Source organism: Ursus maritimus, unplaced genomic scaffold, assembly GCF_017311325.1.
Source record: "Ursus maritimus isolate PB19 unplaced genomic scaffold, ASM1731132v1 scaffold_6, whole genome shotgun sequence".
NCBI lineage: Eukaryota > Metazoa > Chordata > Mammalia > Carnivora > Ursidae > Ursus > Ursus maritimus.
Genome location: NW_024426774.1, coordinates 25677012 through 25699911, shown reverse-complemented (window position 1 = coordinate 25699911; position 22900 = coordinate 25677012). Strand labels below are relative to the sequence as shown.

At 38.1% G+C, this 22900-nt stretch overlaps 1 protein-coding gene across 2 annotated transcripts in view; it reads right to left on the bottom strand.

Annotated features, from left to right (window-relative positions):
* TTC27 (tetratricopeptide repeat domain 27) overlaps nucleotides 1–22900 on the bottom strand; it is a 184070-nt gene that overhangs the window by 19160 nt on the left and 142010 nt on the right. For both annotated transcript variants that reach the window (XM_008700249.2, XM_008700250.2), the window contains 3 exons: nucleotides 17537–17635; nucleotides 13719–13771; nucleotides 8754–8919 (listed from right to left, as the gene is read on the bottom strand). In XM_008700249.2, coding sequence (XP_008698471.1) covers nucleotides 8754–8919; nucleotides 13719–13771; nucleotides 17537–17635 — 318 coding nt within the window. The remainder of the gene's footprint in view (nucleotides 1–8753; nucleotides 8920–13718; nucleotides 13772–17536; nucleotides 17636–22900) is intronic.

The window sequence follows — 22900 nt, the reverse complement described above, 5'->3', positions numbered from 1 at the left end:
TCCCCAAGGCCATAAAGCTGGTGACTGCCAGAGGTGGGCTGCAAGCCCGGACCGTCTAAGTCCAGAAACTACGCTCAGATCTACAACGTAATCCTGTCTCTCAAGGCACTCCAATTTAAATATATGGTCCACTTGAATTTATTTTGGTATAAGCAGTGAAGCAGAGCTTTAGTATTTTATCCCAAATGCTTGGCCAACTATTCCGATACATATTGAATATTCTATTTTTACCCGACAGACTTAAAATGTCATCTTTATCATGGACCACATTCTCATACTTACTTGAGTCTGTTTCTGAATCCTCTGTCCTGTCACATTTCATTCCCGTAGCAGATGTTAACTCTTTATATAATAAGGGTATTATTAGCTTTTTATCTTTCCTATTTGTTACAAATATTCTATCGCATACTTTTTAAATGTGGTCACAAAAATTCTTTCAAGTTTTCTTTTATTGCTTTAAAGTTCAAAGATTTGGGAAGTATCCACTTCTATTCCTGATATTTTTTATGAGATGAAACAATATTTTGCATATAGTTAGTCCATTTGGAATTCATTTGATGTATCATAAAATAAACTAAGTATATTTTTTAAGGCTGATGCTTAGAGGGATTTCATTCTCATCAATAGAAACAGGTCTGTAGTTTCTCACAGACCCCCCAAACCAACGCCATTGCCACAGATGCCCTGCAATGACCTCTTAATCCCTCGCCCACGTGTCTCATTCACTGAGGTGATGCAGAACTTTCGTTCTCTATCCTGAGCCTCCTTCTCACCTCCATTCCGGACCGTGCCTAGGGGAGGCAGCAGCAAAGAATGACTGTGGGGAGCCACCTCCAGCCCCTGAAGAGAGCTCACGTTTCCTCACGTGGAGGAACGGTGATTCCGACGTACATGCTGAAGGTTCCCCGCAAAGAGAAAGGCCGAACTGTCCCCATCCCTAACACTAACCTTGGAATCCTTGGCCAGGTCTCACCAAAATCTTGGCGGAAAGCACAAGGTGTTGGCCCTTTGAATTCTGGAGGTCTTCAAAGCAGGAAGGAATGGGATTGCCTGAGGGCCAGTTACAAAAACTTCCAGGAGGGCGCCAGGCCAGGAGTGAAGCCATTTTCCGCCTCCTGGCTTGGCGGCCTCCCTGCTCCACTTGGAGCTCTTTACAGAACTTGCTCTGTTTCCTGGCCTGATAACCCTGACCCTTGGCTTCCCCAGACCTCGGTTATCACAGCGAGGTAGGGAGTTTAATATTTGCTTTTTCATTTCTTCAGGGAAAAAAAAAAGAAACGTCTTCGATTGTGGAAAAGGCGTGCCCAGGCTTTCAGGTTAAAAAGACGAGACTTTAGGCTTCAAGTCTTGGCTCTACTACCCCTTGCTCACTCTGAAACATCAGCCTTATTAATTCACCTTGCTGAGCCGCAGAAAACTCAGCAATCAAATGGAAATAATACTGACCTTACAGATTTAATTCGTGTAAGATACACCCATCCCCTCCCATCTTTTCCTTCAGGTAACACCTAGCACCACTCGCTCCAGGACTGCAGTGTGGCTGGCAGCCTGCCCCACTGCACGTCAACACCGCCTCCCCTCTCCCAAAGAAAATACCAAATTGCAATCCACACAAAGAACAACATCAATATAAAAGAACACGCAGCGTATGATTCTCTGTATATGACATTTAAGAAAAAGCAAAATTGAATGATAGTGCCAGAATCAGAAAGCAGTTGCCTGGCTTGGGGAGAAAAGGTCGTAGTACAATGGACCAGAGAGTGGTCTAAGAGGACTTCCTGTGATGAAAATGTACCGTATCTGTTTTGGGTGTTGGCTATATAAGAACACAGAATGATCCAAACACATCCAAACACATCAACTAACCCTTAATATCTATACATTTTAATATATGTAAATTATGCCTCAATTTTTAAAAACTTTGTCATATATAGTTCACATACTCACTAATATAATGTAGAAATGTTTTTTTTTTTTAAAGATTTTATTTATTTATTCGACAGAGATAGAGACAGCCAGTGAGAGAGGGAACACAGCAGGGGGAGTGGGAGAGGAAGAAGCAGGCTCATAGCAGAGGAGCCTGATGTGGGGCTCGATCCCATAACACCAGGATCACGCCCTGAGCCGAAGGCAGACGCTTAACCTCTGTGCCACCCAGGGCCCCTGGTTTTTTTTTTTTTTAACATTAACTTTCTCACAGACTTTAAGACATGACACAAAGGAGAAAAACAGGCATACCTAAATGTGATTCCTGTCTTTGGCTCTCACTAGCTACATGGCTGGTCAAAGTATATAAGCTCCCTATGTTTCACATTCATCCATGGTAAAATGAGAAATATTTAGTATCCAACTGAAAATACTGAATGCCCTATAAAAGATAACCCATGGTAAGTGCCAGAAACCCATGGCAAGCACTTAATGTATGTTAATCCCCTTCCCTTCCTCTTCCATTTATAAATAGCAAATGGGGTGTAATACTGCAATACTTAAATTCTTTTCCTGAAATGATTGCCCTTGTCATCAAAGGAGGAGGAGAAGGCGGAAGGGTGGGGGGAGAAGAAAAAGAAAAAAAGAAAAAAACTAACAAATCAACATTAGAATTTACCCTGAGGAAAGAAGCATGGCTATACACAAGCATTTATCTACAAAGATACTCATGGCATTATTCACAATAGTAAATACCCAGAAAATTGAACAGAGACTACGCAAGAATATGAAATTTTGTTTTATGGTAACTAAAACATGAATATAAATATATGCTATGATAAAAAAGCATTCCTGAGTTTTACTAGTCTATGCATTAGTCAAAATTATGACACAGAAAAAGGAGAGAGTGATACAGATAGTACTCCTTTTATTACAAATACTGAAAAATACAGACTAGTTTGTAGCTAACTTACTCTGTATCTGTAGTAAAAGGAGTATAAATTGACACATGTACACACATATAACAGAAACAAAATGACAATCACATTTATAAAGAAATAGAAAAAAATAAATTTTTAAAGCAAACTAAAATAGAATGAGGTCAGGTAGTCAAACATAAGAATATCAGAGTTTTTTTGAAAGACACCTGTTGCCAAACTTGTAGCGTCAAATTAAGTAAAATTTTTTTAGCCAAGATAAAAATATTCCAGACATCCTACCAATTGTCTTGTCCACACTAATTGTAATCAAGCATGATGAAAGACAGAAATAATTCCATGAGCTAAATATGACCAAGCCCATCACTAGCCATCAAGACTTTCCTTCCACGATGATTACATCACTGCAGAGTGATTCTCCCCACACCTGCCAGACACTAAACACTGCCATCAGCATTCTAAGATGCTTGTGAGGAGAGCTATTAACAGGGCCTGACACATTCTCTCACTGTGGCTATTTCTCCATTATAAAGTGCTACAGATGATCATTTGGCTTGAGCAAGTTGCTGGTTATCTAGATGTTATGTTCTCAGTAATATTTCTCCAAATTCAAGTGTAAAAATTAAGCTAAGAGCCTATTAGGCTCTTAGCAAAAGTGCTATTCAAAGTGCTCTGTTTACAAGCACTATTTCTCACAAGAATGGTTCCTGGGGCTTCTGTGTGTGGCAGTGGGGCTACAGGAGGGAAATCCCAAGGACCCCAAAGCTGTCCTTAATTGTTTCTAAAAACACTGAACTTTTATAGAAACTAATTTCAAACTCACTCAAATACTCATGTGCAGATGAAATACTGTACAAAAGGTATGTTTCATATTTTAAATTTGAGGAACAAAGGAAGAATTACAGGAAAACTAGATTAAATTCCTAGCTGGCTATAAATTGTTTAAAACTTATTTTCATCCCAGTATACTTAACATACAGTGTTACATAGTTTCAGGTGTACATTATAGGGGTTCAACAGCTCCGCATATTACAGTGCTCATCACAGTAAGTGTTCTCTTAATCCCCTTCCTCTATTTCACCCATCCCTGACACCTCCCCACTGGTAACCATCAGTTTGGTTCTCTGTAGTTAAGAGTCTGTTTTTTTGGTTTGTCTCTTTTTTTTCCTTTGTTCACTTGTTTTGTTTCCTAAATTCCGCATATGAGTGAAAATGATATGGTATTTGTTTTTCTCTGACTGGCTTACTTCACTTAGCATTGTACTCTCTAGGTCCATACACGTTTTTGCAAATGGCAAGATTTCATTCTTTTTTATGGCTGAATAGTATTCCTGTGTGTGTGTGTGTGTGTGTGTGTGTGTGTGTGTGTGCACATGCGTGCACATATGCCACATCTTCTTTACCCATTCATCTATCGATGGGCACTTGGGTTGCTTCCCTAACTTGGCTATTGTAAATAATGCTGCAATAAACATTGCTGTATCTATCCCTTGAATCAGTGTTTTCATATTCTTTGGGGTAAATACCCAGTAGTGCAAAAACTGGATTGCAGGGAAGTTCTATTTTTAACTTTTTGAAGAACCTCCATACTGTTTTCCAGAGTGGCTGTACCAGTTTGCATTCCCACCGACTGTGCACGATGGTTCTTTTTTCTCTGAATCCTTGCCAACACTTGTTTAGCTGGCCATAAGTTTAAACTAAATCCTAGTAATTTTCTCTAGAAAACCAAAAAATTGTCACATAAGTTCAGGATTAGAATTTTAAATGGGAATCAAAACATGATATTTCCATGGGTAGAAATTTCTCATGACTAGATTCGCTGGAAGGAGTGAAAAGCTCCATGAACACCAAATACATTTTAAAATTTTAAGATAAAAGTTCAATCAAAGCATCTCAATTCACATTAGAAGTTTTGGGTTTTTTTTTTAAGACTTTTTTTTCCCTTTTCTGAAAAATGCTCGAAATGCACCTCTTTGTATTAGAACTAAGGTTGGATAAACTGAAAGAAAAAAGTAATCCTTTGTTAGAGAATCATTCTTTACATTAATTAAGCTTCGCTTCCTCTTTAGCTCTTCATTAAAAACTTAAGAAAAATACATTTTTACTTCAAAATGAATTGTATTGACTGAGAATTGCCCAGAATTCCCTAGAATAAAAACTATTGTGTGAGTCTCTCTGTTCTTTCTCAGGGAAGGCTACTGAAAGATTTCTAAGCATGTGTTCTTACAATTCCAATGAACTGGATTCAGTATACAACATGCCGAATCAACAACTGAAAGTTTTATCTTTAGAATCAACTAAACACAGGTTATTTTTGCCAGAGTTTTCTCCTTGATATCTGCCACTGCGACTACCGATATATTATTCTAAATATCACCTCTCTTCCCATGCAGTTACAGATACTCAAATACAGCAGTATTATTCTAGACATGTGTAAGAATTTTTTCCACCCTGAGAGAGAAGGAGACTCCTAAACTGGGAACAGTAGGGACAGGAAGAAAACTTAAGTAAGATTCTCAATACATTTCCAGCTAATTTAATTACAAGAGACTGGAATGGTCAAGGCTGAACCTATTTTACTCTAAATCATCATCTTCAGTAAAGCAACTGTTCCATTTGTCTTGCTTTTCTTTTGGAATACAGGTCTTTCAGGTACGAGATATCTGGATGATCTGGCATACTTGATAGACCTAAGTCAACTGAAATCAGCAATATCTTGGTGACTTTGTAACTCTATATGATGTGGAAATAACAGCTTTTCAGAACAATCTTTGAAGAGTTATTTTGACAGCATTAGTTTCCTTAAAACACAGGGGAAGATACATACATATGTTTCAGAGTCCAAAATAGCTTATGAATGTCCAAATCTATCCAGAAAGCCATTGTGAGAACTGAGTTAATACACGTCAAGTGCTTACAATAGTGTCTGGCACACAGCAAGCCCTCAATAAATGTTAGTTATTATGACTACCACGCCCCACTTTGACCTGCTTTATGTGCCTTGAGAAGCACGGGAGAATAAGTAGAGATAAAAAAGAAAAGACGCGCCCCCCCCTTGATGCTCATGTACCATAACCAGCCAAGTCCATCTCTCATGGAAGAGGGCCCCACACCTAGCCAGGTGGGGTCCTTATATAAAAACAACTCCAAGGGTGCCAACCATAGAAGGATGATCAGGATTTTCTCAGGAAAATCCAAAAAGCCAGTCTGGTAAGTCAATTATTACTAATCCTTAGCAGATTTGAAGGACAGCCGTGAGTTAAAATATGGATTCGGAGGGGAAATCCCACGCCCATCAGAAAGAAAAGCAGATCAGTTAGAAACCGGGGACACAAGATAGAAGATTAATGGGAGCAGACTGACCAAGGAGCCAATTCTAAGACACTTAAGGCAGACATGACATCCCCAGCAGCAACACTAGCAGGATGACAACTTGGGAGAATCAATCCTTCTAGTCTTATCAGGCACAAGGGGGGCTTCACACTCCTTTCTGATGCACGTGTGCTTTATTCAGCCGAGCCTACAGGCCTTTTCTAGGGTCCCTTCCTGCTCTGATGGTTTGTAATTCTAAAGAATGCTGGAATTGAGCCAGCGGTGGTGTCTAAATGAGGAGTGCCGGATTTTAATGTTTTATGCACATTTTTAAAATGTGAAAAAGAACCCAGAATTTATTTCAAGTATAAAATGGAATAAACTACCAATATAAACTATTTACTTTCTTCCTGAGACTTTAGGAACAGGCTTCAGAATGCTTTCTAGTAAAAAAGGATCTTTTTAAAAATTACAGTTGAAGTAAACAGGAGATAAGCACTTTGGAATCTCTACCCCATCCTCAGTGGTTTGGTAACATACCAAGATCTGTTCAGAGCCTCATCAGTACCCTTTGTCCACAGACCAAGTATAAAGGAGAAAGAACTGCCCCCACAGAGAATTTCAGCTCTGTTTACAGGACTGGCAGGAAACACGCAAATAGATTTGCTAGGGCTCCTCTCTTTTCTAGGATGTAAAATTCGACTATGCCTCCATTCACATTTTACTTGATCGTTATGCTATAGAATTCAAGGCCCTTCTTTCTATAATGAAAGATCAATGTATAATATTTAGAAAGGACAGAAGAGTAAAAGAAAAGGAAAGCTGATTCGAAGTGGTCAACGTATGTCCTGGAAGTAGGTATTATCTTTCTATTCGAAGCCAAAGATCTTTCAAGTGAATGGCCGAGAACCTGAGCCTTGAAGTAATGTGACCAGTCACATGGCTGAGCTTCCAAGACTATGCATACAGGTTGAGGGCTGGGGCTATATGACAGGGCCCAAATAAGGTAAATTCTGGAACAGCTGGAGTACAGATAATAGGATATAAAAACATTAAGGTATTATCATATATTAGATGTTATTTTTGTTTTTTCATAATTTCAACTACATCATTTTAAATAGCATGTGCTGATTAATGCAAATAAAGTGTTATATTTTCAAGCCCCCTAAGTTTGTAACCCATAGGCTTCTGCACAGCCTTGTCTTTGAACAATCTTCAACCACAGTTCAACCACAAGATGACAAACACAATGGCTTCAAGCCTCCCATACTTTCTGAAAGGATCTAATACTTTTTGTATGGTGTTAAACTTAACCATTCTGACGTCATCTCACCAAGAGGACCATGTCACTAAACACTGAAAAGAAAATGTTAGTCTTCATTTCTATATTGTTCCAAACATCTGAAAGTATGAAGTAAATGCTTGTTCAGTGAGTGAATAAATGAGTATGGGACTTACTCCAGCTATTACATTGAGATAACCAAAGCAATAAATCACACAAATATCATTCTATTTCGTTTCTGCAAGCTGAAAGTATGTACATAAACCACATATCAAATATTCCTAACTGAGTCACAATAACATTCAGTCTATGACTGCACTAACATATCTGACATTGGAATGCCAGAATATGTAATGAAGAATATTCAACTAGAGAAAAAAATGCTCGTTCTATATATCACATGTGCTTAACAAAATTTTCCTGTGTGTAGTCAAGGAAACAGTTTATATCACTCAGATGATTCTGGTCACCAGTGTGTGTGCATGGTGCAGGGCTGGGGGATTCCCCACACTACCAACTCAATTCTGACACTATTTACTGAGAGAGAGCATCAGACCCCACAGACTGAGGCCTCAGTCCTATAACACTGCCAGTTCCTCTTCCTCCCCACTCCAGATGCCAGTTACAAGTCCAGGTTATCACTTGTGCTTTATAGATTGTAGGTTCTAAACCCCACCCTTTGGGTCTGATTAAGTTGCTAGAGCAGTAAATTCACAGAACTCCAAGTTCATTTGACTTACTAGATCACTGGTTTATTATGAAAAGACGTAACTCAGGAACAGCCAGATAGAAGAGGCGCATAAGGCAAAGTATATGGGAAAGGACATGGTGCTTCCATGCTCTCTTGGGGTGAGCATTCTCCCTGCACCTCCATGTGTTCATCAACCCAGAAGCTCTTCAAACCCTATTGGGTTTTCAAGGAAGCTCAATTACATAGACATGACATTAAATCACCGGCCACTGGTGATGGAGTTCAATCTCTAGACCCTCTCCCCTCCCAGAAGGTCATGTGGGGAGAGGAGTGGAGGTTATGGGAATCAAAGTTCCAACCCTCTAATCACATGGTTGACTCCCTGGCAACCATCCCCATCCTTAGGTGCTTTCCAAAAATCACCCCATTAACACAATAAAAGACACCTTTACAGTTGTCTTCGCTTAGGAAATTCCGAAGGTTTTTGGAGCCCTGTGCCAGAAACCAGAATCAAAACCAAATGCATATTTAGTCAATATCACAATCATATAATCAAGCATTAACATCAATCACAAGTTGAAAAAACAAAATATGAATATCTTACCTGAACATCTTTGTATTTGTCTCGTAAGTCCAAGAGCCGGTGATAAGCTTTAATGGCTTCTGAAAATTCCCCAACATCAGTGCTAGTGAGAATGTAGTTTTCCCAGATCTGCCAATGTTCATAGTTGCACTTGAGGGCTTCTTGTAAAGTTCTAAAAGCTTTTACTCTATTGAAGGTCAGATTTTAAAGAGAATAATAATGAATAGTCATAGCTAAAGAAACCATAGCTTCAGGTATAAAATACTAATATGAACTTCCTGCCAGTCCTTAGTCATTCATGTTAATAAATAGAATTTGAGACCCAAGCAACCCCAGACCACCTCAAATTTCCCTACAAATTTTTTTAAGATTTAAAAGGAGCTTATATGAGACTGATGAATCACTGAACTCTACCTTTGAAACTAATAATACACTATATGCTAAGTAATTGAATTTAAATTAAAAATTAGTAAATTAAATTTAAAAAATAATAATTTTAAAGGCATAAGAAATTGCAAAAAACAAGTAGTAATGAAACAAGGACAGGGATATATAAATAAAAACCAACTGGAAATTTTGGAATTGAAAGAGGCATTTAAACAAACAAAACCTTAATAGGAGACAAAAAATTATGGGGCGCCTGGGTGGCACAGCGGTTAAGCGTCTGCCTTCAGCTCAGGGCGTGATCCCGGCGTTACGGGATCGAGCCCCACATCAGGCTCTTCAGCTATGAGCCTGCTTCTTTCTCTCCCACTCCCCCTGCTCGTGTTCCCTCTCTCGCTGGCTGTCTCTAACTCTGTTGAATAAATAAATAAAATCTTTAAAAAAAAAAAAATTAGACTGCACACAAGGAGAGAACTGATAAACTAGAAAGCCATAGTGAGAAATCCACAGGGAATTCAGATTAAAAATTAAAGAGTAACAAAGAGAGGAAAGTATGAGAGGTAAGGCTCAAACATACATTTGATAGACATGCCACAGTAAACAGATGCAGAAAATGTCAGGACAAGGTATTTGAAAAGAAAAGCTGAGCATTTCCCACAACTGAACAAAGAGATAAATTCTATGATCAAAAGTATATTTTTGTATCAAATATTATAAATAAGATAAACCAACACCTAGGTATATTGTATGAAATTGCAAAACATAAAGATAATCCTAAAACCTACAAAAGAATGACAATGAGAATAGCAGATACTTCATTAGCAACAAAAGATACAGAAGACAACAGAACAGTACATGTAAAGCACTGCATGAAAATAACTGTCACACCTAAAATTTTATAACCAGCTAAACTTCCCACTCAAGAGTAAATGTGAAGTCAAACACTTTCAGAAGACTAAGAAAGTTTGCCAACTATTGAAGGACCCTCCTCTCTCACAAAAATAAAAGGGAATTCAGACAGAAAGAAAGGGATACAATAAGTGATCAATGGTGAGAACAGAAATTGATGAAATACATCATTACATTTAACTAAATACTGAGAACAAAAATTACTAGTTGTTTGTGTAAAAAAAAAAAGTAGACCATATTCTCTGAAATTAAGTAAGAAATCAACAGTAAATAGCCAAAAAAAAGAGAGAAAAATATGCCTGGAAAGTTAAAGATGCATTATTTAAAAAAAAAAAAAAAAGGAAATCACAGTGAGAGAAAAAGAGACTCATCTTAGGAAATACAAAATATTTAGAACTCAATGAAAATACCATATGTCACCATCTGCAAGATATAGCTGAAGCAGTATTTATAGAGGGAAATCTGTGATCTTAAATGCATTTATTACAAAAAAATGACAATAAATTAGTGAAAAAATTCAACTTAACATTGTAGAAAAATACCAAATAAAATTAAGAAAGAAGAAAATAATAGATTAAATATAAAGAAAGAATAGAAATGATTAACAAAACCAAAAGCTGGCTCTTTGAAAATAAATGAAAATTTCAGACAAATATGTAACTAAATTTCATTTAGAATAAAAGAAAATGGCACAAATAAGATCAGTAATTTTTTTTAAATCATAAGAGAATGCTATGAACAAATTATACAAATGAGTTAAAGAAATAGAAAGCCCAATAAATCAAGTAAAATTAAAACAAAGCCAGGCAGTTTTACAGAAAATGTACACCAAACCATCAAGGAATCCTTGTCTTATACAGGCCACTTCAGAAAAAAGACTATTAAAAACTTAACACCGACAAGGAAATCAACAGAACTACACGTCACCTTTTCTATAAGTTAAAAATCTCAGCAAACAAAAAGAGGCTTAATGTTTTACTCCCTTGTCTGGGTAAGATTATAGCTCCTTTAAGGATCATATATATTTTACTAGACAATTACAGTAACCTTCTTCAAATGTATGCTATCAGTCTCCTTTTCCAAAGCCATTTTGAGTTTGTTAATTTACAACTACAAGGTCTACCTCCGTTTCCTTGCTGGGCCCCACAGTGTTTCAACAAGGAAGCTCCTCCTCCATGACTTTAAGGCAAATTTTGGAGGGGATAATAGAGATTGTTTTGGTCATTCCAGCCCATTGCTCTGAGAATCACTCCCTGAAGCATTTAATCAATTTCTAATATACCTATGGTACCAATCACAATAACATCCTTATAATGAAGTCCTTTTTGTCTTCTCATTAGCAGCCAATTCACTGCAGTTTAATTTTTTATTCTCTACATTAAACAATTTACCTAAAGTTGTTATGGAATGTACTGATTCACTTATCCCTTGGTCCACCATCTTTTAGAGTTAAAAATGAAGGTACCCTTGCTGTAACCCTTCTTCAAATTCACCTTAAATTGTTGTGGGAGTGTGTCTCTGTGTGTGCGCGCACACTTCTTCCCTTTCGTGGTTCCACTCTCTATGCCCACCTCCCATGTAAGAGCAACTGCCTTCAGCAGTGGTCTCCCATCTGCATGGGGGTGGGTGAGGTCAGCCTGTTGGAAAAGATCTTGACAGGCAGCAACCTAGGCTGGAGGATTATCCTTTGTCCTACGTGTCCTTTCATCCTCTGACCACAATCTCCTGGCCTCAAAGTTTTTGCTATGAATTCCTTTTTCGTAAGTGTGGCTTCCTCATACGGATCTTCAGTTCAGGATTCACTTATCAAGCCCACAATAGCTGTGACACTATGCTATAAAAGTTACAGAGAAAGATGGAAGATTTTCCCAAAGGACTGGCAGGGATGTGATGCCTAGGGGATCAGATGAAATAGCAAAAGGGGCATGTTAGTGAAGAACCCTAGAAGAGCAAAGGGACAGATGAGATCATTTAAAGGATCCCTTTTAGGCACGGATAGGATGCTTTTGAGAGGAGCGGTCATAATTTACCCCTGGAGCAACAATCTCATGAGTCAAAAATGAGCTATGTCTGGAACAGCAGCAAAGAAAGGAAAGAGCAGAAAGGCAAGAATAAAGCAGTGATTCACCTTCGACTTTACAACCCCACTTTTACATAAAAACCTATTCATGGAGCTGCAGGAAGACAAGAAAGTGCCAAAAAGAAGTTGAACAATGTGCAGGACCCCCTACGAGAGAAAGTGGAATTCTCAGGGTTAATGGGCTGGAAAACAAGGTAGAGTATCAAGAGCCTCACTACATACAAAATTATCCGGGTTACCAGAAAAACCCACTGAGATCACTCTACAACCATGACAGGGATTTCCCCTGCCCCTTGCTTTAAACCAAAAGGTCCCTAGGGAATTTTAACACAAGCAGTTGCAATCAAGAACATAATATTATTTTCCAAAGAGTGCAGTAGAAAAAACAGTACTTTATTTATGTAGTTTGTCATCCAAGAGCAGCAGAAGTATTTCAGTGTAATGTAGATTTAATGATATCTTCAGAAGTATCTTGTGAATCCACAAAGAAAAATTCAATTAGGCTTGAAAATAAGGCCAAATGAAAATGGAAACAGATCCATCCTTTCCTTCATTTGCTAAAACTCTGGCAATAGCAATCCTTGTCTCGTCCCTCTCCTTGGCTTTCCATGACCGGTCCATAAGGCCAGTTGGTTGTCCCCTTTATAAATTGGCATCTGCCCTTCTTTTTCCAGGCTAGTTATCTCCTGCCTGCACTGTTACAACAGCTGTCTCCTGACTGGGTTCCCAGCCCCAGTTTCCTCTCCAGTCTGTCTCACACTGCCACCAGATAAATCTTCCCCAAAAGCTTCTTTCTTCATGAAATTGCCCCCACTGAACGCTCTGGCGTCTTACTGCCAACAGGATAGTCTCAGCTTGTTAGTCAGATCATCAGAACACACTGCAATTTGACTCCAACCTTCTCTCTCCCTATGGACCTCACTATAATCTATAGCTGGTGTAGTTTACTTGCTCTGCATATGATCACATTCCCCTCGCTTGAGAGGCTTTCCTCTGTCCCCTCTACCCATTCTTCAAATTTCAGCTTGAGTCCAGCATTCTTCCAGAAGCATTCCTGAACAAGGACCATAATCCTTCTCTCTTCTGAGACCCACACAGAGTGTCTGGCATAGAATGAGTGCTCTACAAATATCACCTATTGTTGCCATAGCTTTCCTTGTATTTCCGACCTGATATTTACCACATACTACTTCTAATGCTAATCAATTTTTAAAATAATACAGCCTGATATTTTATTTTTTAAATCCACAATTCCTGAAGACATTGGTTCATATTTATATTTCTCAATAATACCAAGTACACAGCAAGCAATCAATAAGAATCTATCAATTGAGTTGACCAACTAAAGGCATGCCTTGTCTTATCGTGTAATGGAATTTAGGATGCAAAACTTCAGTACCAAATAAAGATTCCAGATAATATTACTTATTTTATTACAGAGTAAATGTTTTCGAAAAATAAACTACATTTAGATTTCAAATGGCTACAGTAAGTAATTCTAACTCAAAGGTGTGGATGGGCAAGGGGAAAAGGAGTAAACACACTAGGTTCGGTGGAAGAAAATCTTGTTTGTTTTGGAAACTGAGTTCTTCACATTTGCTTGATGTACTTACTTTTGTTTTAATCGGATATAGGAAGTTGATAAATTGTTCCAAGCTTCAGCATTCTGAAATGATAGAGAACTCAGTTATAGACTATTCTCATTTAAGTAAAATAATTGCTACAACCCAAAGTATAACATATTTTTCTAGTCTAGGAGATGCTCTTTACAATCATAATTTTCAATAAGGTATGTTCAAGGTGTATGAGAAAATTAAATAATTTAAATTTAACTTTTATAATTTAAAACAAAAATAGTCAACAAACTGGCATAACTATTATAGCACTAATTTGCAATTTAGCTAAGATTTTATTTCCAAATTTAGATTTCCAAAGTAATTGGACAATCTGCAATATAATTTACACAATATATAGATTTATTACAAACCCAAGGTGATACAGAATATTGTTTTTCATATCTTAAAAGCCTTTGCTATTTTACCATCATCCTTCATCAGATAGGAGAATAAAGGAGTATGTGTTCTCCAGTGTTATTTCTAAGTATTTCATCAATCAAACATATTTCTCTACCTATTCCTCTGTGCAATGACAAAAATAAATTACAGTCATTACATAAATGTTGAACGATATGAATTATGTTTGTTCCTCTTTGTTCAGCTCTTTATAAAATACAGAGTATATAGTTTTCAAGTTCATATGTATGATTTACAAATTAAGTGGCAATGGATCTCTGCTTGCAGACATAGCACAGTTAGTATCAGACTAGCCTTATCACCATAAAAAGCTACAAACTGGGGCATCTGGGTGGCTCAGTCGGTTAAGCGTCTGTCTTCGGCTCAGGTCATGATCCCAGAGTCCTGGGATCGAGTCCCACATCAGGCTACCTGCTCAGCAAGGAGTCTGCTTCTCCCTCTGCCCTTCCCCCCTGCTCTTGCTCATGCATGCGCTCTCTCTTTCTCTCTCTCTCTCTCTCTCTCAAAAAAATAAAATCTTAAAAAAAAAAAAGCCAAAAATTGGACAAAACTTAGGGAACTGTTTTTGAAAAGTCAGACAACAAGCAGCATGGGGCTGTGACCCTTGAGAGAAGGTAAACTGAGATGTCTCAACAATCTACCTATATTTCCATCTAGAGGCACTTTCAGGGTTCAGCAGAGAGAGGTAGAAATCAAACGAAGCTCAGCAAGTCTTACTGGGATTAAGAAAGAGATCAGAGTTCAGGGCTCAAAAGTTGGCCAGAACTTGCAGCGCAAAAGCAAACAAACAAGCAAACACAAAACCAAGGAAGTGAGACCTGTGCAGAGAATAAGCTCCAGAAATCTCAATAAGCATCTCCTTGAGTCCCTGGCTATACACGTTCAGGGCAAAACTTCTTGAGGCCAGGCAGAGAACAACTACCAGAGAGCCGTGAGCTGATTGGAAATTTTGGAGGTCACACAATGCTAGGAGCTCTTCAAGTTCCAACCAACCAGAGTGGAGAACTCTTACTGTTCACAAATGGTATTAAGTTCAACCACCAAAAGTTTATACTGTAAAAGAAGGGTGATTACAAATCTAGAATAAGAACAATGTAGGACCCACCCTAACACAGTTCAAAATAAAACTGATCCACAAGTAAATTAGCCAAATGCCAAAATAAAACTCTACCTTCCTTAAGGGAAAACAACAAAACCGAGAAATTCAACAACATGGCATCCACGATGTGTAGGATACAATAAAAAATATTGGAAGACATGCAAACGAACAGGAAAATTCGTCCATAACCAAAGAAAAAGTTAGTTAATAGAAACAGACACAGAAATGAAAGAGATGTTGGAATGAGCATACAAGGACTTGAAAACAGTTGTTATAAATACAAAGATTTGGAGAAAACATGAACATAATACGGGAACAACTTGGGAATCTCAGTAGAAACATGAAAACTATAAAAAGGACCAAATGAAAGTTTTTGAACTAAAAAAATACATTATCTGAAATGATGTGTAGATTTTTCTAAATTGAGAAATAATATTAGGTTATTTTCAGGTGAATAACATAATGATTCGATGTATGTCTATAGTGTGAAATGATCACAACAGTAAGTTTAATCAACATCTGCCACCACATGGAGTGTGATGAGTTTAATGAATAGATTTAACAGCAGACTGGACATAAATGTAAGAGCTAAAACAAAACTCTTAGAAGAAAAGACAGGGGTAAATATTCATGACCTTAAATTTGGTAATGGATTCTTAGATATGACACCAAAGACATGAGCAACAAAAGAAAAAACAGGTAAGCTGGACCTCATCAAAGCTAAAAACTGTGGTACTTCAAAAGATACTATCAAGAAAGCGAAAAACAATTTAGAGAATGGGAGACAAAATTTCAAATCATATATTCAACATGAGCACTTCTATTTAGGATGTATAAAGAAACTCCTACAGCTCAACATAAAAGGCAACTAACCCAATTTAAAAATGGGCAAAGGATGACAATAAACATTTCTCCAAAGATGGGACACAAATGGCCAATAAGCACATGGAAAGATGGCCAACATCGCTAGCCATCAGGGCAATGGAAAATGAAACCATCTTCTTGGATGGCTAGAATCAACAAGACAGGTAATAACAAGTGCTGGCAAAGATGCTGAGAAACTGGAACCCCACACATTTGCTGGTAGGGATGTAAAATGGTGATTCAGAAGGCAGTCTGGCAGTTTCTCAGAATTGTGAACACAGAGCTAACATACCCAGTAACTCTACTAGTAGGTACATACCCAAGAGAAACAGAAACGTATGTCCACACAAAAACTTGTAAATGACTGTTCACAGCAACCTAATTAATCAGAGCCAAAAAGCAGAAATAATCTAAATGTCCATCAACTGATGAACAAATAAGTAACGTGTGATACGCCCACATAAAAGAATATTATTTGACCATAAAAAGGAACTAAGTACTGATACATGCAACAACATGGATGAACTGTGAAAACACTGATCTAAGTGAAAGAAGCCACAAAAGACCACATAGCATATGATTCCATTTATATGAAAGGTCCAGACTAGGCAAATCTAGAGACAGAATGTACATTAGTGGTTGCCTGGGGCAGGAGGCGGAGGGTGGGGAGTGGAAGGTGTTTGGAAGAAATGAGGAGTAACTGCTAATGAGTACAGGGGGGGTTCTTTTTATGATAATAAAAATGTTCTAACACTGACTATGGCGATGGTTACACAATTCTGAATATACTAAAAAATCACTGAATTGCACCCTTTAAATGGAGGAACTATATGGTATGTGAATTATCATCTCAGTAAAACTATTAAATATTAGAAGACTGTGAACGAAAAGAACTTTCTAAGAATGCAATTAACATAGGCAGCACATGTTACTGAATAACAAAATAGATATGACATTCTGCTATATACTTCAGTTAAGCATAATTTTAATTAAAAAACTGTTGTATCAAAATTATTTCCATGAATAACTTAGCTATTATAAGAAGAAACTTATTTCTAGATTTATAAGTCATTTACCTTAAGGTAATGACCTGTCAAAGGCATACTTTCTTCCAATGCAAAAGGAACTGTTGTTCTTGTAACATAAATAGAAAATTGGAATTTTTTGCCTTCTTTAACCTGTTTTGTTTTGTTTTGTTTTGTTTTGAGACAGAACACTTAAGATGAGATCTACCCTCTCTACAAATTTTCAAGTACACAACACAGTACTGTTAACCACAGGCTCCGTGTCGTGAAGCAGATCTCTAGAACGTACTCATCTTGTATAACTGAAACTATACACCCACAGGAATTGCTATTCTGAACTACAGTATAATCCAAGTAACTTAGAGAATACTGAAGAGCTGTGAGAAGGAAAGCAGACCGAACAAACTCACGTCGGGTTCGAGAGTCACACAACGCTGAAATGCCTTCGCTGAACCTCCGTAGTCTTCCAAGGCCAAATAGGCACAGCCAAGAGAAAACCACACCCCCAGCTGCAAAGACAAAAGGTCAGCGTCATTCCAACACAGAGGGACATCTATAGGATATTTGTTTTTACACTTTACATTCGTTTCCATGTAGGAAATTGAGTGGTAGAGATGAATTTTTTCATACAATTTTTAAAGCTAAAACAACACCAAAAGCATGTGCAGTATCACCGCACGTCTTTTGCTGAGAAAGACCATTCTTTGGGTTAACCAAAGACCATGAATGCCATCCAGAGCTCTGGTATAAACCCTGATACTATGAACGTGGGATTAATCTAACCTTTTTATTGAGTATCAACTATGTTAAAAGTATACAAAGCGCGGGGCACCTGGGTGGCACAGTGGTTAAGCGTCTGCCTTCAGCTCAGGGCGTGATCCCGGCTTTATGGGATCGAGCCCCACTTCAGGCTCCTCCACTATGAGCCTGCTTCTTCCTCTCCCACTACTCCTGCTTGTGTTCCCTCTCTCGCTGGCTGTCTCTATCGCTGTCAAATAAATAAAATCTTTAAAAAAAAAAGTATACAAAGCATCAGCAAATTCACGACTGATAAATGTACGACAAACTTGAGAAGAAGAAAAACTCTTGCTTTCATCTTCAAGTTAAACCACAAACAATTCTGCAGTTTAACCAAGAGCAACTCATGTATCTGCTTAGGCACGCCTGAAAATAATTTGGAGAAAGCAGGCTGAGAATCTGGATTACCAAATAGTCGTTCAAAATGGAAAGCCTGACCGGAGTCAGTAAGATGTGCTAGCAGAGAGATTTAGAAAAAACAGGTGAATTAGGAAGTAGCTATTGAAATTACAACAGAATTCTTCATATCACAGTGTTCCCTTAAAATTCAATAGCCTCTATCAAAAGGAAGATAAAACTGATAAAAATTCAATGAAATTAGTCAGAAATGCAGCTGTTGGGAGTCAAGTTTGCTTTCCTTTCGGATACAGTTAGTAAAGGCAGCAGGAGAACGCAGCTGACTTGCTGACTGACTCCCAGGACAAAGGGAGGGAGCCGGTGGACAGGTCTGGTAGCACCCTTCGGGGTGGGAAAGGAAGTGAGGTGCTCTGTTATCTGTTGTATCCTTCCGGAGGCAGCGCAGGAGGCGGCCCATACACCCCTCCTCCCCCAGCCATTTCCACAAAAACTTGTTCCATATGGCTAGTTGAGGCCTGAATGGTTTTTAAGCAGATAAAGATTTTTAGCCGATAATTAGAGATAAGGCTTAGAAAGCAAACATCCTTGGGCAATTTAACACTTTGCCTTGAATTCACAAGAGGCTATAAATAACTGCTATCGGGAGCCTTTATGGAGAACAGATTTTGTTAGAGGGATAGGTACTGGCTGAAAAGGGGTGGGTGTGTGTTTGGGGAGGAGGGGAGACACTAGAGATATCAGGTTGAAGCAGAGTTAGAAGTTCACTTTTTTGCATCAAGGGACTACCAGCAACTGAAACGTGACCTCATTACACCTTTCTTCTGTCAATTATTTACAGAATTGAGAGACCCAACCCCGCTCACTGATGATGCATTCTGAGCTGGCCTAAAGTCTGATGCTAACTTATAAACAACATATAAAACAAGCTCTCTAACGTCTAACTAAGGTGCAAGCTTCAACATCTGTGTGTTATATTTCATCAGACACAAGGTACACCTTTTTGTCACCATTTAACATCTCTGAAATACATGTGATGGCTTGTCAGAGTTTATTGGAGGCATTTTATTTTTTATACAAGGGGGCACTTAAAATAATGTGCCTGTTACAACTGATGGCATCTTATGTCCAATGAATTGTGGTCACAAGTTTACTTGGAAGGAGGGATCCCTCACTCTGGGACTAAAGCAAGAACAATGAGAACTGCCCTCAAAGTTCTCAAAATGCATGTGTCGTGCTTGATTTCTGCAAACAAACTTCACACAAAACTATTTCACATGTGTTATTAAAAAAAAGAGAAAGCAAGTGTAAATTCAAGATGTAAATAAACAGCATTATTTTTCAATCCACCTGTAAAGACAAAGGTTACAAATGTCAAAATTTAGCAATTACTCATAGCTCTAAGACAAGCTGGTGATGAGATTACTATTTACCTTTAAGATTTTGAAACAAGTCAATGTTTTGTACCCAGTGTCTTAAAACCAAAATAAATTTAATGAAAATCAGGTAGATGACTTAATTTGATATATAGCATTATGGTTCTCTCTCTCTCTCTCTTTTTTTTTTTACTCTTGGTCATTTGTCTTGTTTTAATAATTTGCATCTGAAGGAAAATTCTAGGATCATTAACTGCTAGTAGATTTCCATCTGTTGATAAGATATAATTACATAGGAGATGACTTTTGCACACACCCTAGTCTTTGAAATCAAGAAATGGCTTTTTAAAAAACAAACTCTAAGATCTTCTAATTGCTTGTAGCTGACCCACTAAACCATAAATCATGCACTCGTACCTTGCTTTTCTGTTGAGGTCCTCAGAATTTGGAGGACTAAGGAGAATTATTTGGTGCCTCTTTCACCTTTTTCATTTTAGAGTATTACTTAAACTATTACTAACAATAGTGGCATCTGGACTCAGGTCATGCTCTTAAGAACAGAACATCATAGGAGAAAAAATCAAAAGCCTCAAAAAAACTTCTCAGATGATTCCCCAAATTAAAATCGTATATGCCTGAGTACCAAAGACCTCTGCCTTCCAGTCCAGCGCAATCACGTGGGGATACGTTAGCCTCATCACATTTTCTGGAAGCCACATTTAAAAAGTAAAAAGGAACAGGTGAAATTAATTTTAGTGACATTTTATTTAACTCTACAAATCGAAATAGTCTCATTTCAACATGTTATCAATATACAGAATTATTGAAATATTTTATACTTATTGTTTTCACACCAAGTCTTTGAAATCTGTTATGTATCCTGCATTGATGGCACATCTCAGTTTTGACTTTAGCCACGTTTCGAGTGTGTTCAACTGCCACACTGGTTAGTGACCACCATATTGGCAGCACAGTTCTGCACTGTTTCTTCAAAACATTGACAAAGACCCCTGCATACCTTGCATCCCTCCCTTCTTTCTTCAGGAAAGATCTAGCTCCTCAGGACACGTGGCTGGCTCAGTCTGTGCAGCATGTGACTCTTGATCTTGGGGTTGTGAGACTTTGAGCCCCACGATGGGTATAGAGATTACTTAAAAATATAACCTTTAAAAAAAAAAATCAAGCACCTCTCCCTTAGGCTCCTACCTTTCACATGCTATAGTCCCTCCTATTCCTCTCTACACAACAGCTATTAGAATATTAGCACTTAACGAGCATGTACTATGGGTGCCAAGAACAGATACCAGGAGCTTTCCATACATTACCTCATTTCTTCTTCACAAGGGCCTGACAAGGTAGTAAATATCACCCTCATTAGAGAGATGATGAGAGGTCACAGAGTAAGTCAGTGATAGAGGAGAGACCTGACCCCATCAATGGGATTGTAGAGCCCATGTCTTCTCCACATGGCCACAATGCCTCCCACTGTACCATTCTGCCCACATAAAGCCAAGATCTATGGCAATACCATCCTTGTCACCAATACAGCAGAGAGGAATAAAAGAACACAGTCAACATGGGCTGGGAAAACCCAGGAGATCAATTTTTTAAGAACTGGAGTCTATCTACCCCCGCAAAGCTCTCCCAGTTAGGCAAGTGGACAGAGATGAAGCACAAGAATGGATGACCATGTTTAGTTGGAGCGAACAGCTGAAAGGCAAACCTCTTATCAAAGGGACTGGGCAAGAATGGAGAAAGATTATCCTCTGACAGACAGGCTCTGGTTGAGATATCTGTAGGGCTCATTCCAGTGCAAACTGTGAAGACAGGCTAAGTATAGGCAGAGCAATGATCTTTAGAAGCTGACAGTCTAGCTTTTTTCTCTGAGGGAGCCAATACCGAAACACAAAAGCAGGCCAACTACTCATTTTGAATGTGATGACATATGCACTTAAAGAATGGTTTTAAATTATTTTTAAAATAATTAACAAAGAACAAGAATGGTTGAGAATGAGGTTTCTCTCTGATTCCCCTCACAAAGCCCCCTAGAGAAACAGTGGAATAGAGGGGAAGACGGGTGAGTGGGATTCAAGAGGCTCTGAGTAACTTAACCTCTGAGTCTCAGTCACTCAATTGTCAAATGGGGATTTGATTAAGCAAAAATTCCAAGGCTTCTTCACACCCAAGATTCTGAAAACCCAGAGGTGACTGGGTTCAAAGGTACATTAGTGCCATCTAGTGGCAAAGTAAGTACCCTGATGATACAAACAGGAGAAGCAGCAGGTTTGAGGAGCTAGGATGGGGAATCAATTCAATTAGAAGCCTTAGAAATCAATTCCGAAAGAGGCGGAGAGGAAAAGCAAGGCATAGAAAGGAAGTAATTTGCCTAAAGCCACACAACAGTTACCGGTTCCTGGTTCCTGTTGTGCATAAGGTGTGATGAAGATAGAAAGCACAACATGTATTAACCTCAATAATTAAAAGAGAAATTAAACCATTAAAAAAATTTGAACAGCTTGCTAAAGGCTAACATAGACTATGCACAACTAGGCAATGGGCATGGATTATTTTTACAATTAAAAAGTTAATTTTTACAAGAGTCTTAAAGCACATCTGCAATAGGTATCATTTGCTTATATATTACAATTTTCTTTCTTAAATGATTTCTACTACTACTCAAATTTCCTTCCTCCTCGAAGGTTCTGCAGAAGGAATGACAGGCAGCTTCACACTTTTGCTAATTTTCCTCTGAAATGTGATCTCTGTTTGAACTGTTCTGATATCACATATAATGTTCAACACATTAGAATGAATCCTAAAGGCCGTGTTGCACTCTCCATCCCCTCTTCTCACATCCCTGACTCATTCCCATGACCCCAAATGCAGATAAGTTGTTGAATGTGGTTTCCTTAAACAGGAAATGACCCAAGACAAATCCAAGAGCGATACCAATGTTCTTTGGTAACAGCTTTTCCTGAACTGATGCTTGGGGGCTCATATTCTTTTAAAATTCTTTCATGACCAAATTTCTCATTTACCAAATATGCAGTTCTCCTTCCTAAGGAAACACAAGTCCTCAGCTGCCAGTCTCTCTTTCTCTCTAAAGGAAGTTTCCTCTATTTCAGTGTCTTGTTTAAACTACAGGATCAACTAAACTTTACACAGACTTTTTCTCTTTTACTAGACAGGTTATTAATTGTTTAATGCCCTCTTATTCCTTTCCTTGACTCGGTTACCACTGGTTCT